This window comes from Microtus pennsylvanicus, chromosome 21 (assembly GCF_037038515.1).
Source record: "Microtus pennsylvanicus isolate mMicPen1 chromosome 21, mMicPen1.hap1, whole genome shotgun sequence".
NCBI lineage: Eukaryota > Metazoa > Chordata > Mammalia > Rodentia > Cricetidae > Microtus > Microtus pennsylvanicus.
Genome location: NC_134599.1, coordinates 3,491,785 through 3,509,586, shown reverse-complemented (window position 1 = coordinate 3,509,586; position 17,802 = coordinate 3,491,785). Strand labels below are relative to the sequence as shown.

General features: G+C 46.7%; 1 protein-coding gene across 4 annotated transcripts in view; it reads left to right on the top strand.

The window, feature by feature from the left end:
• The window catches only part of Dpp6 (dipeptidyl peptidase like 6), an 812,759-nt gene that overhangs the window by 681,861 nt on the left and 113,096 nt on the right, over positions 1-17,802 (top strand). For all 4 annotated transcript variants that reach the window (XM_075955602.1, XM_075955604.1, XM_075955601.1 and 1 more), the window contains exon 8: positions 12,520-12,640. In XM_075955602.1, the coding sequence (XP_075811717.1) occupies positions 12,520-12,640 (121 nt within the window). The remainder of the gene's footprint in view (positions 1-12,519; positions 12,641-17,802) is intronic.

Genomic DNA, 17,802 nt, shown 5'->3' with positions numbered 1-17,802 from the left:
CAAAGTACCCCCGAAATGCTCCAAGAAAAATTGATTTTTCTATAATCTTAGGATGATGCTGAAAATTCATTCACTTCTTTGGAGTCAGGGAATGGCTCTTGGCAGGCAATGAGGCTTGAATTTAGTTGCAATACAGAAAGACTTGTGTGGTGTGAGCATGTCTCAGATTGTCTTCCAGCAGTTGATAAATCCATTCATTCTCTCCGAGCTCATGAAATTCTGGGGTCGTGGTGTCTTGTCTGGTCACAAGCCCATTCCCTCTGAGACTCAGAACTGGTCTGTGCCTAGAGCCATCATTGTGTATTATAGATTTCCAACAGGGCAGCAAGGACTGGTGAGGAGGTCTCATGATCACCGTGCTCCGTATCAAAAGGGCTCACAGCCCCATTGGGCTAGGTTCCTGCCAGCATTTGGATGTGGGCAGGTCCTAAGAATGATCATTCCTGTCTTGTGCCCTTCAAGAACCACTGATCCTGAGTGGCACAAGATGCTTTTCTGATTGGTCTGTTTACTCTCAGTGTGACAGTGGGCCACAGCTTAATGTTGCTGAGCCAAATTTGTCTTCTTCAAAGTGAGGATGGCTTTGGCCCTGCCATATCTTTGGGACGAGGGAAGCACAGAGCTTGAGCTGTTGTCTCGGCTCAGGTGCAAATCCTAGCTCCTCACCTTTTCAGATGCACCCCTGCTAAGCTATACTGTGGACCTTACAGTGGGAGGGGCAACTCATGGTGATATGACATCATAGGATTCTGTACATGAAAATGCTAAAACTTGGGGCTGGAGAGATGGCTCAGAGGTTAAGAGCACTGACTGCTCTTCCAGAGGTCCTGAGTTCAATTCCCAGCAACCACATGGTGGCTCACAGCCATCTGTAGTGAGATCTAGTGCCCTCTTCTGGCCAGCAAGCATACAGACAGAACATTCTATACATAATAAATAAATAAATCTTTAAAAAAAGAAAGAAAGAAAATGCTAAAACTCTCAGAGTCTTGTCTGGACAACACTAAATGCCAGGGACGTGTAAAATACATTAGTCTCAAAATTCCTCCGTGCACAGCAAAGGTGTGCAGAAATGGCGATTGTTACTTGGGGCTCACCGGTGTGTGCTTCCGTAATACAGCAAACAGCAGCAGGACTGCAGAAGCTCTGTTGCAGGAGGGTTCAGACGTACATGGCAAGGCTCCACTGTCTCAGAGACCTCCATGTTCATGGGGAGAAGGCTGAAGAGGGTCCAACGTCTGGCCATTTGGATGGAGAATGTAGACAGGTCTCCTCAGAGCAGGTGACTGCGTGGCAGCCAGATGGCGAGACCTGACTCCAGATCCAGCTCTCTTGAGTAGAAAGGCCTGAGAAAGATGAGCTTCTGGGTACTGCTGTCCCTTGAGACTTGCTTGACATTCCCCAGGCTCCTTGGATGGCTAGTGTGGAATGTGTTCAGCTTCTCTGGGTGAACTGTCAGTGAGATCATTTGCACAGATACCAAAGGATTTCCACCCCATGAAGGAGAAGTGCATGGTTTCCCCAGAGCAGGCAAGTGCTGTCCCCAGCATACTCAAATGAGAGCCTTTTCAAGGAACATAATTATTAGGGTGTCTCTAAATCTCATTAGCCACCCTTGCCTCTTCCTTAGCCCCCTGCCCATACCCTCAGCCTTGATCCAGCCATCCCAGCCCTCTTCGTTCCTCTGATGAGTTGCTCTGACTGACGCAGGACCTCAGCAAGTGTAGCCCTATGGGATGCTCATATCCTAGCCATGCCCTGTCCACCTTCTGATCTCAGCTCAGGTATGACTGTCCAAATGGACCTGCCAACCCTACAGATGAAGTGGACAGCATGTCCTCTTACCTGTCCTTAAGACACCTGGAGGCTCCTCCTAGCAGTTGCTGACACCTGCTAAACCCTGGGAAGCCTGTCCATGCCTTCCTATGGTCAACACTGTGTTTCACAGAGCCACTGTGAGGGAGGGAGTTTATGAACCACATAAGATTATGAAGGCCTGGTGCACATGGCTACCTTGGCTGGAATCACTGGTCTGCCCCTGGAAGCATTAGGAGTGTTACATCTATGTACTTAGCTATGATGTTCCCTCACTCCTTTGCCAAACCAAATACCTCTACCATCAACACTGGGTAAGCTGTTTGGGGAGATTTTCCCCCTTAGAATTTGAAAAGTAATAAATTACAATTCTCCTTGTAAAATGTGAGTTGATCAGTCATGGAACATCCCAAGATCTTTCTCAGCACCTGTCTTGGAAAAGACTTTGCCTTCTCTATTGAGAATCATACCAGTGGGCAGATCTCCTCCATGACTACTGGACTCTCTGTCTTGGTTCTGGTGGGCACTGGGAAAGAGCAATGGCCAGTACTCTCTGGAAAGATGCGTGGTCAGTCTATCTGAAACCCTTCTCTCTCTCTCCCCTGAGTTCTGCCTTTCAAGTTTAATCCTGTCGCAACTCTTGGAGTAGAGATTGAAAAGGATACGTGGCTCTGAATTTTGTAGGAAAGGGCAGAGGAGGACGTGTCAGAGCAGGAGGAAGTCAAGGGTGCTATGGAGAGAACGATGTCACCAGTGGGGAGGATGAGCCTGACCCATGATATCGATTATGATAATAACATGTTACCTTTAGATATGTTCATAGGATTTGTCCTGCAGATTATCACCTTTCAGCCTTAGAGGTTCAGCGGATGTGATCATCCATATTTTGTGAAGGGGGGAATCAAATGGCAGCAATTCAGTGGGGTGATGCCACATCCTGCAACTGCCTGCGCAGGACCTAAAAGAAAGAACCAGACATACTGGATTTCAGGCTGACAGGGTAATGGGAGAATGTGAAATAAACTGGTTGTCATTAAAATACGAAGCAATAAAATACCAAAGAATAGCGTGTGTTATGAACTAATAACATTATTATTGATTCTAAGACGAGACGGGGAATTTGAGTCATTGCAAAACTCGTCTAGCTTCTCAGCCATAGCACATGGCCTAAGAGGTATTCTTGGGGATGACTCTATTAATATAGAAGGGTTAAGACTTGCCAAGTCTTCAAAGCTGTCATGACCAAGAATACTGGCTGTCCCCACCAAATGACAGATTGATAGTAGAAGGTCACTGCACCTCCCTGGACAGTGAAATGGTTAAAGAACAGGGAAAAGAAATAATGTTTATATTGTCTGTATATCGAAGAGTCAGTTGAAGAAATTGAGCTCTTTACCCAGGGAATGATTTCCAACCATTTGGGGAAACTTCCATGAGAAGTATGTGTGAATGTGTGCATGTAAATCTGTATGTCCTCGCCCTCTTAAGTTCTCTGGCTGCTGAGCCTTCTGTTCTCCTGAGTGCCTGAGAAAGCAGGCAGGCACATGTATGTAAATCTCTGGGTCATCTCCCTCCATGCTTAGGCAACTGAGTTCGTGAGTTTTGAGGGAAGTGGCTGTGGAGCAGCAATTACACTTTACTTCCAGGAATCTTTACTTCCTGATCTTCTCTATGGTAATGTTATTTTACGTGTGTGTGTGTGCGCGCGCGCACGCGCGTGTGTGCGCACGCGCACGCACACATTCATGTGCTCATGTACATGTGCCGTGGCAAGTTTGTGGAGATCAGAGGACAGTTTGTGAGATTCAGTTCTCTCCTTCCAACATGTGGATTCCAGGAATGGGATTCAGGTTGCTAAGCTTGGCAGCAAGGGTCTTTGCCCTCTGAGCCATTTCTCTGGTCTTATTCGTGATCATTTTAACTGATATGTAATAGCTGTACATATGTGAGGTGCACCGTGGTATTTCCATGCACATATACAGTATGTGGTAACCTAGTCAGGGTAATTAGCATTTCTGACTTTATGTTGAGACTACTCCAAATCATCTCCTTAGGTGTTTTGAGACAGACTGCAAATTACTGCCAGTCATAACTACTGTGTTGCACAACAGAGCGCCAGCCCCAACCCTTCTGCCTCAAAGTGAGTTTGTGTTTAGCTGAACATGTCCACCCCTCCCTGAGTGCTCTTTCTTCGTCTAACTAATGCTAGAAACATCTCCTGATAGGATCTGCTGGCTGCTTCCCCATGTGTCTGCCAGTCCGGCCTCTGTGGGAGAGAATTCCACCTTCAGAGTGGTATTCAGCATTGTTTGGGTTCTGACTTTGATACGTTGATAATCAAAATAATCACCATGCAAAACAATTTCTCTCCATCATCACAAACACACTGGTGCTTTTAGGTCTCTGTGCAATTCTTTGATCTGCTTGTCTATGTCCTTTAACCACACGTTGTAGCACAATAAGCAGGGCTCGTGATGTCCATTTATAGAAACTTGTCTCAGGAAGGTAAGTCGCTGACAGTGTTTTTCATAATGCACACAGTATTTCTATTGCAGTAAAAAGCAGAATAGGCATCAAAGAACCAAGGGACAATTAATTAAGACACCACACGGGGTCTGGAGAGATGATAGCTCAGCTGTTAAGAGCATGTCCTGCGGTGGACCCGTTCAGTTCTGTGCTGGCTGGTTTGACACAAGCTGGAGTCATTCTGGAAGAAGAAACCTCACTTGAGAAAATGATCCCACCAGACTGGCCTGTGAGCAAACCTATGATGTATTTTCTTGATTGAAGATTGACGAGGGAAGACCTAACTCACTGTAGGTGGTGTCATCCCTAGGCAGGTGACCCTGGGTTCTATAAGAAAGCAGACTGAGCAAGCTATGAGGAGCAAGCTAGTAAGCAGCACCCCTCCATAGCCTCTGCATCAGACCTTCGGGTTCCTGCCCTGCTTGAGCTCCTGTCCTGACTTACTTGGATGTGGAACTATGGCCAGTGAAAGTGTGAGCAAAATAACCCTTTCTTTCCCAAGTTGGGTTTTGGCCACGGTGTTTCATCACAGCAGTAAAAACCTGAACTATGGCAGGTTCCCAGCTCCCATGTCAGGCAGCTCATAACCAGCTGTAACTCCAGCTCCAGGAGATCTGCCCCCATGTTCCTCTTGAAAGACAAGAGAACCCTTGTGAGCGTGAACACAACCCTGCCTTCTTCCTTGGAAGCTAGAGGTCTGGATTCTAGGTAGTTACAAACTACCATAATGGAGACCTCCCCAGGCTCATGCCAAGTGAGAAAGTTCCCTGTGATCAGAGTGGGTGCATTCACAGCTGCCCCCCATGCCTATGGCTGCATCCCATGCCTACGGCTTCTGCCAGCACCCACCACTCCTCTCGTCCAGATGTACTTTTCCCATACCATACTGTCTACCAGCAGACTTCATAGTTTTTCCCTTTGCCAGGTTTCCAGACAACAGGAACAGAATATTAGCTGGAGGTCAAGTTCTACCCAGAAGAGAGCGTCTTTCAATCTCTGACCCATTACTGGTGATTCTAACTTGCCCTCCCATGGCCTGTTACTGAAACTGCTCCCGGAACTAGAAGGGGCCTTTGTAGTTTGAACAGAGGCAGTCATGGGTGCTGGCAGCAGCTGTAGGCATGGGAGGCAGCACTGCTCAGTTGTGACTGCAGGGATCTCTCTCAGCTTCTCTCTGCCACCTACAGTGGACATACACCCTTCACGACTTTATTTGGGTGTGATGTTCCAACAACATGAGTCGGCCATCGGGTGTTTACTGCAGTGTTCCCAGCCCCCCGTGGAAATTTATTCAGCAATCTTGAGAAACATATAACCTTCTTATGATCATCACCTGACCAAGGCTGATGATTTTTCCACAATTTTTCCTCCAGTCGGTTTCACACTAACATGTAGCAAAGCCAAATCCCACCTGCCACATGCCTCCAAGGACAGCTATGAATGCAGCCCAACAGAAAATCATAAGCATAATTAAAACACAGGGTTTGTATTTTATTCTGTCCTGGGTAGTTTTGTTACTTGATTACAACATAGTTCTCAATCGTAAGCTTTTAGATGACAGTGTATTGCCGTGTCAACAGATTAGAAAAGCCTGCCCAAATAGTTTCAGATGACATATCATGACCTCAGCTGAAGAAATGTCAGTAAAGTCATACCTGATGGAATAACTCAAGAGAAAGAGCAGAATGGACCAGGAGAGGCAGCTGGCACCTTCACCACCACCTGGAGGTGACCCTGAGCCTCGAAAGTGGTGTAAAACAGTGACTGGGGGAAGCTTAGGAAATGCAATCACTGAGGCTTTTCATGGCCTCAGGGAGATGCTACGTCCATCTTCGGTGTGAGATGTTGGGTTCACCGAAACTATTCTGCTTCCCATCTGTGGTGAACAGCTCTCACTTCAGTCAAACTGGCCACAGACTGGCTAATCAATCTTCCACAGGTTGTAAATGGTCTTGGGAATTTTCGATTCAGTGTGGTCACACATGGAAGAACTCTCTTAGAAATAGCCCTCCCAAGTCCTCTTCTGCGGCAAAGGGGAGCAGATGAAGTAAGGGCAAGCGGCCTGCGAGAGCCAGGCAGCCGGCAGCTGGAGACCATGATCCAGGTTCCACTTCAAGCCCAGCGTCCTTTTCTGCCGCCAGCCCACCCACTGCTGTGCCACCGTCCTTTTGTTTTAACAAAAGCTATTCAATATGGTTCCCTTTTGGCCTTGATTTTCCACAACTAAAAGCTAATTGCACCCAATTATAGTAATTATCTCATCCCTGGCTCCTCGTGTAATTAGCCACCTCTTTAGCTGTGCCTCTATTCCGGCTGTATTGGTAACCAGAGAGCATGCCGCTGCACTTTTTCTATAGTGTTCTGTGAGTTGGTTCTATAAATATTAAAGGTGTCCATTTTCACACACACACAGGAAGTCCCCATTAGTCATAACCCAGATGATTCAGATTATCATTTAGATTAATACTGGTAGAGCGTTCTTCCATGGAAAGAGGAATAATAGTATCTTAGACGGTGTTCTGTTGCTGTGAAAAGATGCCATGACCACAGCAACTCTTATAAAAAGGAAGCATTTAATAGGGCTGGCTTACATTCAGAGGTTCAGACCATTATCATCCTGGTGGGATCATGGCAGCGTGCAGGCAGACATGGTGCTGGAGAGGTAGCTGAGAGTTTCCACACCTAGATAGGCAGGAAGCAGGCAAAGAGAGAGCCGCTGGTCCTGGCTTGGCTTTATGCAACCCCGAAGTCCACTGCCAGTGACTCACTTCCTTCAACAAGGCCACACCTCCTGATCCCCATCAAGTAGTGCGACTCCCTAATGACCAAGCATTCAAATCGATGAGACTATAGGGCCATTCTTATTCAAACCACCACAAATACCTGCGCCCAGGAAAGACAGCTTTGGGAATCCCTTTCTGGCCGTCACTGGGAGTCTCTGGTTGTTTTCCAGTTCTCGGTGCCTTCTTCAAGAAACAGAAAAATGCACATTCAAAACTAAAGCAGCAATTCGTTTTATTAAGACTAAAACACAGGTAAAAGTTTTAGATACTTTGCCAAGAGAGGCAGTAGCCCCCCTGAGTGTGAAATGCTTGAGGGCCTTACAAGCATTTGTAAAGGGCTGTTTGCTTAGCTGCTGTACCTCAATGTCTGGAGTAAATTCAGTATGGTTTTCAGGAAAGAGACGCGGGTACCCATCCTTTTTCCTAACCTTATCACCGTGGCACTTGCTAGCGTGGTGTGGAGGAAGCCAAATTCTGGTGGGCTATCTCAATCACATATGAGACAATTTGGGGCTGCAGTGCCCCCTTCACATAGCAGCCTGCCAGGGAAGAAGAACTGCGGTATGGATGCTAGGAGGAGCTGCTTTCCTACCCGCTGGACAAGGCCGCAGCCCCTCTCCCTGCCTATGGCGCTCTTGGTTTCTCAGAGGCCTGCACACTCTCTACTTTCTTCTGTGGAGGACCGCTCTGAACCCTGCATCAACCAGTGTGTCTCCTCCTGCCTGGGGCGGCGGCGGGGGAGATCTGAGGCATCTCGCTTGCAGCCTAGCAAAGTTCACATCTACCGACCTTCCCCAAGCCTCTTCCATGTTTCATCTCCCTCCCTCCCTCTTATTCACACGACTTATGCAGTTGCTCAAGCATGAACTTTCTGGCTACACACTCCACATTCCTCGTGTTCTTCGTGTGTGTGTTCTCCATCTCTCATAGCCCTACCCGACTCTGCTAGGTCTCCCATCACCCCCGGCCACTGTGATGCTGTTTTTAAAGGTATTAATTCAGTTCTATTGTCCCCCTGGGCCTCTGCTTCCCATTATAAAAAGAAAGCGATCCAAACTTATGTGGGACCCAAGGCACCCTGATGTCCCCCCCCCCGCCTTGATGTCTCTCCCCACCTAGAGACTCCTCCAGGCTCCTGGAATGACCACTGCACATCCATTCCTGCCATCAAGTCTTTCTCATTTTCATGTTAAAAGCTGACATGTTCTTCCTTCAAATCCATAGTCACTTGGCCCCAAGTGCTTAAGATCACAGAGAGAAGAGTGTGACACGGAGAAGCTTCTTCAGGTCACAGAGAGAAAGGAAGGGGACAGTAGGAACAAGATCAATGTCCTGCCTTCCAGACAATAACTACCTGCTGGAGTTTCCAGAACCTCCCAAGATTCGTTCTTTTTCTCGTTGCTATGACGGATCTCCTTCAGGAAGGAAGAGTCCATTTCCTCTCATGGTTTGAGAGTACTGTGCATCATGGTTGGGAAGGCATGTCACCAAGAACGCATTCAGACAGAGATGAGTGTTAGCGCTCAGCTGCCTTTCCCTTTTGTTTCCACCGAGGGCCCCACATGTAGCGTGGTACCACCCCAGTTAGGCTGGATCAGCTTGTCTCAATTAACCTAACCAGAGGCTCCCTCCCAGATATGCTCAGAGGTACGTCTCCATGGTGATTGTAGACCCTACCAAGTTGACAATTGGCATTAGCCATCATACCCCCATGGTAGCCCCCCAGCTGGGGACCAAGTGTTTAACATGGCTGCCTGTGGAGGACTCAGCCAATGAAAAGAGGAGAGAGGTGGATTAGCCCCGATAGAAACTGAAAGCATCCATCTTTTGTGCTCCCCCTTCACACGGCGCCTTCCCACAGACCTTCCCACTATGACCCCAGACAAAGCGAGCGCGTGGCAACCAACAGGAGCAGGAGGTGTGCTCCTGGACTTACTGCGTGTGCTGTGCCGTTCTCAGCGCTGAACATTCATCCATTTACACGGCCTCAACCCATGCTGAGGTCATCTTCTGGGACCTGCCCTTAACAGTCTATTTCCTCCAACCCAGAAATTTCCAGAACCTTCAGAAGAAGTATCACAAGTGGAGACATCTATTAAAAACAAAAAAAACACTGACTTTAGGGTCCATCACCATGTGTCTGGTCCTTGGTGTCCACTGCCGTAGCCCAGAGCGCCCTGGGCTATGTGAAACTGGACTCCCACTTTGAGTTTGAGCTGTCGCAGGCCACAGACAGCCCGGCTCCCATGTCATCACATCTAACATCTCAGCCAGGCCTGCAGGGAAAAAGGAGCTAATCATACGGACAGATTTTAGTCATGGCGGACCTTCACTACCAGATGGTAAACTATATTCTGTAGTGAAAGGAAATGGACCCAAGGGCATGAGGGAAAATGGTCCTTTGATAAAGACGACTGTGTCTGGAATCTGTGAGGTGAACCAGGGGATGGAAGGCTGTCTCCTCTATCAGGTCAGGGAATATGAGGAATATAGCAAACCAAGGCAGGGAGGCTAATGTGGGCTAGGCAGAGGGATTGAGGCACGTATGACTAGGTCTTAATGTCAGCAGCCTCTTCTGGAACATTGTCAGCCCCTGCCATATCCACTTGGAAGAATAAGATCCTGAACCCTCTGCCTGATGCGTGCCTAATGGTTAAAAGCCAGGCCTGTATCCCAACAGGAATGGGCCAGGAGCTACACCCCAGCATCTCACTGTCCCTGCTCCCAGCATCACCGATGCACAAACAGCACAGACGGTGTCTTACCTCCCTACCTGACGTCATCACCAGAATGCAGAATGGTGAATGTGAAGAGTGCTCCGCAGAGTGCTCCTCTCCACAGTTCCCCAGAAAGCCGAAGCAGAAATACCCAGCACTGCAGATTTTAGTCGTGCAAACTGCTAGTTGACTGCAGCCTGACTTGATTCAAAAGCCACTGCCAGCTGAGTGCAGAAAAGGAGCTCAGATTTAAGGGGTTCGTCCTAGGCAACTCTGTAAGAACAGGTGCATACATTAAATTAGAATGTGCCCTTGCTTCTGAAAGCTTTCCAGCTTGCTTCAGGCTGAAGTGAACATGTTAGAAAACGGGAAGCCTACACCAAAAACCAGTAACGAAAAAAGCTTCCAGAGCCACCATGCTGGATTTTGAAATAAAACATTCACAGGACTGGAGGGGCAGGCCTGTCAGCCCAGCCACTCAGAAAGCTGAGGCAGGAGGGTCCCAAGTTCGAGGTCAGCCTGGAGAGTTTAATGAAACCTCAAAATAAAAAAGTGAAAGGAAAACTGGGGGGGTAGAACTCCGGTAAGACCCTATGTTCAGTTTCCAGTGCTATAAATAAAGGAAGTGGGAAAGAGTCCGTGTTTGTCCAGTACTGTAAACAAAGACAATACAAGAGTCCGTGTTTTTGCTTTTCTGTATTAAGCAAAACACCTTCTCTCAATATTTTTTCTAGAATTTCTTTTTTTAAAAAATATTTATTTATTAAGTACACAGTGTTCTGCCTACATGTATACCTGCAGGCCAGAAGAGGGCACCAGATCTCATTACAGATGGTTGTGAGCCACCATGTGGTTGCTGGGAATTGAACTCAGGACCTCTGGCAGAGCAGCCAGTGCTCTTAAACTCTGAGCCATCTCTCCAGCCCCTAGAATTTCTTTTAACAAAATCAAACAACAAACAAAACTAGCCCTATTTCCTGATCTGCTCTCTAGCTGGTGTGGTCTGCATACCGTGAAGTCCAGGTCCAGATGCTTGGCGCATGGGCAGAACTGACGGTGGCTCTGCCCATAGGCTGTCTCAGTGTGATGACTTGGGAGCTGGGCCAGTCCCTGGGCCACTGAATCTTAAATTTGACTGCACATCAAAGTCACGAGGATGTACTTCAGAATACTTCTGCCTGGATCCCACTGCAGAGACTCTGGCTGGACTGATGGTCTAAGCATCAGGGATTTTGTAAAATTCCCCAGTCGCGTTGCATTCTGAGAACCATTGTATGCACCAGCTCTGCCCCCTCCCCTAGAAAGTCAGTGATGCACCCTAGGTCTGACTCATTGGCACCATCACTCTGAGGCCCAAGAGAATGGCCAGAAATCCTCGCCCCTACCCTTCAGCTCCCTCGTGCCATGGCTACTGTACTGTCTCCTCCCTCGGTGTGGTCACACCTGTGGTGGCTACAGTCGTCCTATCAGACTCTTGTCCCCCCTGTCCCTCTTCTCTGACCACACAGACACTGGACCCACCCTCAGCAGTGCTACCCCCCTCCCAGACATCAGTCAGCAACTCTCTGTGGCTGCCCATCTCCTCCTGCAGAGCCTCAGAAACTGGCTCCATGTCCCTTCTTCATTGAGCCTCTGCTCCCAATCATCTTGTCCTTATTTCCCACCTGCCTTGCCCACCCCAGATCCGGTCCCTCTCTGTGCTTTTATCTGTCCTTCCAGCTCCTCAGTCCCTTCGAACCCCATGAGCTTGGGTTGAGCTGAAAACCTCTTTTTAGGCATTTTGGCACATGTTGTAACATAGATGACCCTTGAGGACACTGTGCTCAGGGAACTAAACCAGCCACAGAAGGACAGGCACTGCCTGGTACGTGAGCAGCCTCGAATGGACAGCTCACAGAGAGTTGATGCTCAGTGCTAGGTGCCAGGGGCTGTGTGTGGAGAGATGTCGGTAGCTGTGCTTCATGGGCAGAGTGTCAGCTGAGGATGGTGGAAACATTCTGTGGGTGAACAGGATGGTGTGTAAAAGTGTTTGGTGGTAATGAACTGTGGATTTTTAAGTAACCAATGCAACTGTTTCTCACCCCTTTTGTAAGGAAGCTTGGCCTGCCCTGGCCTGGGCCAAACAGCCCACGACTTCCCAGATTCCCCACATCTCCACCTCTGGATGGCCCTTGTCAAGATCTGAACTCCTTAAAACATAGTGAATACTATTGTCACATGACAGTACCCACCTACTGCCATCCAGACACACGACAGGCTTGGACCCTTGCCACCCTGCTCCCTGAGAAAGCTGGAGAGATGGAAGGCTAGCTGTCCAATCCCTTAGCCTGCAGTTATAACTGCAGGAATAACCACATTGCCGAACTACTAATCCAATTCAAAGTGCCATTGTTCCAGTACTCAAGAGTATCAAGTCACACATTGTCCGATCATAACATAATTGCCGTAACATAAATTGACAAACGATGGTGACATTGGGCAAACTACAGAGTTTGAGTGTCAGATCAATCCCTAAATATGGATTATGTTGCAGGGGAATCAACCACAAATGCTTCCATGACCACCTTTGTCAATAAAATGTACACAGCAGGGGAGCAAAAGCCCGGAGATTTCAAATTTAAGAACACCTAAGCCCACTCCTTGCTTAACTCTGCTGTTGTTTCTTCTTCCCAATTTAGATTTTTATCTTTGAGAACAACATCTACTACTGCGCACACGTTGGGAAGCAGGCCATCCGAGTGGTTTCCACAGGGAAGGAAGGTGTGGTCTACAATGGCCTCAGCGATTGGCTCTATGAAGGTAAGACCTGCATGCAGAGATGCCAAGAATGTGCCTGCCCACAGGGCGGCTGCAGTAGTGGCTGCATTCGGCTTCTGAAGCAGCCTTATTTTCTCTTGGACTTTAGTTATAAATTTAACTTCAATTTCCTTTGAGCTTTAGGGAACAAACATGAAGTCAGCATTCATGGGTAGCAGGTGCGGGGAATCACAGGTGGCAGAGGTGGACCCTTACAGGTGGCAGGTATGGATACTCACAGGTAGCCGGGGATAGGGGACTCATGGGTCCCAGGTGTAAGGAGCTTCACTGAGGCCATTGGTGCTTTTATGAAAGGAGAGGTGCTTCATGGGGAAACTGTCTGAGTGCTCCCGGTGTAAATGTGTGTGTTCCTCTACCCTCTCCAACAGTTAAGAAGCCTGCCTGCATCTGGGCGAGGTCAGCTGCTTTAGTTGCCTTGGTGACACAACACCTGACAAAGGCTACTTAAGGAGCAATTGTGTTGGCTCACAGTTTGAGGGGACAGTCCGCCTTGGTGGGGGTAAGCATGGTGACAGCAGCATGAGGTGTCCGGTCACATTGCATCCACAGTTAAGACATTGAAGGTGAAGGATGCTGGCTCTAGATCTTCCCCTTGCATTCGGTTCAGGGCCTCATCCTAGGGAACGATGCCACCCACATTGAGGTGAGTCTTACCAGCACTGTTAACCTGATCAGAGGATCCTTCATGGGTATGGCCAAAGCTTGTCCCCTAAATCCTGTCAAGTTCACAGTCAGTATTCCCCTTCACAGCAAAATTGGAAAAGGAAATTAAACCCTTCTGAAGAGCCCACGCCCCTTGAGCTGCTATAACCAAAGGCCACAAAAATTGCTCTTTTGACATTGGCATCTGTGGTCCAGGTTCTTGGGGGTGCACCAGAGGACAGTGTGTGTCTGGCAAACCCCCAACCTCCACTCACTGGCTCATTTCAATGTCCTCAAAGACATCCTCTTCTTTTTTTGGAAGCAGAGTTAAGAGTTTATTAAAATGTATTTTATTCTTAGAGAATTTCATACAGTGAGGTTGGTCATATTCATCTGCTTCCTGTAACTTTTCTAGGTTCACCTTCCTTTTCCTTTCCCACCCAATTTTTGGGGTTGTTTTTTTTTTTTGGTTTTCTCATCAAGGCCAGTTGGGGCTACTCAAATATTATTGGATGTGTGGCCTTCCACTGAAATGTGGTGGGCCTTCTAGGAGCTACGCCCTTAAAGAAAACTATCTTTCCTCTGCCAGCACTGCATTCTGTAGGTGGAGACTGCTTGTTTGTTTCCCAGCCACTCAGACCTGAATAATCACACAGAAACTATATTAATTACAACACTGTTCTGTCAATGATTTAGGCATATTTTTAGCTAGCTCTGACATCTTAAATTGACCCATTTCTATTAATCTGTGTATCAGCGCGAGGCTGTGACTTACTGATAAAAGTTCTACGTCTGTCTCCTTCAACAGCTACATGACGTCTCCCTGACTCCACCTACTCTCTCCCTATATCTATGTTCATTTTCTACCTGGCTTCACTCTACTAAGCCAAAAGATCTTCTTTAATAACCAATGGTAATAAAACATATTCATAGCACAAAGAGGGGAATCCCACATCATCAGATTAATAGATAGTCTTCTATAATGATCAAACTTTTAGTCATGTTAGTTAGGTTCTTTAGATGCATAGAAATTGTATTCTGCATAAATAGGTAATCTTCAACCACTTGAAAGAACTGTAGAATATGGCATTTAAATAACTTAGGATTCTGTTGACATGAGACATGAAAGCTCCTGGAAGCACCAATCTATTCCCAAGAAAATGTTGGACACCAAAGACACTCCACTTTGAGCTTGTTTTCTTCTTGGCAAAACTGGCTTTTGAGCAAAGAACTGCCCCTGCCTTGACCACTGACAAAATGCACTGTGTCTAGACTGGACAAGCAGGTTACAAGCAAAATGACTGCCAAACCTTTCCAAGACAGGGTAAGATGGTTTTTTTTAATTTCCCTGCCTCTGAAAATTGTCTGTCAGTTACTCTAGGCCTTAGCCAAAGTTGGTTGCCCCAATGTTGAAAATGAGAATTTGGGTGATTCCCCAGGTAGCCAGTTGTCTTTGTCATTTCTTGCACCTTTTGGAAGTTGCTTGATTGCACTTCCTGTTTACTCATGTAATATTATTTCCTTTCCAAGGTCTTTGATGGGGTTGAAGACTAGTTAGTCATAGTTACTTTCCTCTAATGACTTAGTCAAACCATTTCTAGTATAAGACTTAGACTTCTTGGGATAGGATAACTATTGAAACATTTAGCATATGTTCGTGTTAGTTGTAATTCTAACTTTTATACTTAATATTTGTTCTTATTGTATGTAGTTTTGAATTGGGCTTGGAACTCTTATTTAGACAAAAAAGGGGAGGTGCTGTGGGAACTCCTCCAACCAATGGCCTTTGGGATGCTGGCCCGCTTTGGTTGTGGTCTTGTGTACGATAAATGCAGATGTAGGGGCATGCACAAGCCCCTTGGCTACTGAATTTGGTTCCAGTTCCCCACTCATGCAGAGAACTGCTAATCACTACTTCTTCTGTGAATCTACCCCTAAATAAATAGACCTTTATGATACTCCATTCTGAGCTAATATGGGACTATTTTATTATAAATTGCAACAGCATTCTACCTCTCCTCCCTTAAAGTCCACCCCATGGCCCCTTCCTAATTTCCTGAGCTCTGTGAGCATTCCAAATGAAACACATGTCCCTAAAGAGTCAACAGTAATATCCGTTATATCACATATACAAAAAAAAAAACAAAACCAATCCATGCTTGTCTATCTAGGTCTGAATGATTATTTCCAGCTCCATCTATTTGCCTGTGAATTTCATAATTTCTTTTTTCTTAATAGCTGAGAAATATCCTATTGTGTAAATGCACCACATTTTCATTATCCATTCATCAGCTGATAGACATCTAGGTAGTTTCCATTTCCTGGATATTGCAAATAGAGCATCAATGAGCATGGGTGAACAGGTACCTCTATAGGAGGACATAGAGTCCTTTGGGCATACATCCAAAAGTGGTAGAGCTGGATCATGTGACAGATCTATTTCTGGCCTTTTTGGGAACCTTTTTTTAGTATAGAACTGATTTTTATCATGTCTGTACCAGTTTGCATTCCTACCAACAATGAATAAGTGTCCTAACCCCAGAACATGCCAGCATTTGTCCTTGTTAGTTTTTTTAGCTGCTAATTGCACCTATGAGGGTTCCATCTAGGGATTCCTGTACCTCCTGATACCATAGCCTGAAAGTATCATACTGCCACATATGAGTCTGACATACACACAGCCTGTGACACTTCCCAGCACTATGCCACAGATAGGATGGGGGAGGTCCATGTGACTCAAGTCCAGGGCCAGCTGCTACTTTAAAAATATAGATGTAAACAACATTTAAGCTATTTAGTCTAGGGACTATTAGTCTAAGGACAGCATTAGTCTAGGGACAGCTCAAATGCATCTTGCCTCTGAGGCAAAAGCAACTAAGGGAGAGAGAAGTTTGGTGCTCACGGGTCACAGCCCATTGCTGAGGAAAGTCAGGACAAGAACTCAAGCGGGAACTTAAAGCAGAATCCATGGAGGAACACTGCTTGCAAGCTCACTTGCTGCCTTGTGGTAGCTTTCTTATGTGCCCCAGGACCACCCACCTAGGGAATGATGCCTCCCACAATGGGCTGGGCACCTCTGTGTGAATTAACAATCAAGGTAATGCCCCACAGGCATGCCCACAGCCCAATCTGATGTTGGCAAGTCCTTGGCTGAGGCTTCCTTATCAGATGACTCTAAGTTGTGCCAAGTTGACAATTAGAGCCAACTAAGGCGATATGTTTTTAAAAGATAGGAAGAAAAAGAGAGAGAGAGAAGCATCCAGGCGGATTTCCCAGGTGGCCATTCTGCCACAGGTTAGAAACTGTCTGTCTTGAACTTCATGGGAGGCCAGAGCAAGCTAAGCTCCTTGAGGGCCCCGCAGAAAAGGGCCTTGGGTCTCGCTGCAAGAGCCTTGGCTCACTCTGTAACTAATCTCCTTAATAGCATCCATAGCCAGGAGGTCTGAAACATCCTCCTCAGTATCTCAAAGAGAAAAAATTTTTTTGAAAAAAATCATTGCTTTGCCATTCAAGTTAAGCTTAGCTTTAGCAAATACATTAAAAGGATTCTTTATTTTCTTCAAGGCATTTACAAGAAATCACGTAGATATGTTAACAGAGACTCAAATATTTCAAATCAATCTCTCTGAAATGGGGCACCTTAATCTGCTTACCCTTCTTCCCTGTATGGTTCTACATGCTGATGCTCAGACTTCTGAACCTGGGGACTTGAGAGCCCTGGGGATACTGTGTCCTTTCTTAATAACAGGAGAATAAACTTAGAAGATTGCCTTGGCCTAATCAGTGACTTAACTGTTTTATTTCCTGCCTCCTGCTTGAGAGCGGGCTGGGGGTGGGTGGGGGAAATCAGACTCTGAATGTTTGCAGGGGGCCCGCTTGCCTGAAAGGGTTAGTTCTGAGAAATGGCAAGGGTGCAGTAGGTGAGACACAGCCACATCCTACAGTCTGCAGTTATTGGCAGCAAGACAGCGCATTGATTTTTGTTTCCCAAAAAGAGCCTCAGACATATTGAACCCTTCAGAATGCTGGAGACAGAAGGAGAGAAGCGGAAAGCGTGGGGACTGCTGGGAGTCTCGACCCCTTGAGCAGAAAGACCTCCTGCCAGTAGCCTACCAGACAAAACTCAAGCTCAGGACTGGCTGTGTGCCCCCACACCATCTTCTGTGTGACTTTTCAGGGTTTGGAGGGACCAGAGTCTAGCTTTTGTCCTGTGAGGAAATGCCGTGTAGCGTAATGGAATCGTGGTTTAATGGAAAGAAAAAGACAACTTGATAGAATCGGCAGTTTTTAGCTTTACTGAACTTGGTTCTCCATAAACTAAATTGAAGGTGTTACTAGAATGTTCTGACGCCATAGAGAAATGTTCCATGAGCCCTCAACAAGGCTTAGTAATCCAAAATGTTCCCAGTGTGGGAGTGTCTGAGCGGAGAGTTGTAATTATCCAAATTTTTACAAAGGTTCTTCGTTACCATGGTTACAGAGCTGGTTGCTACCCTTTATTT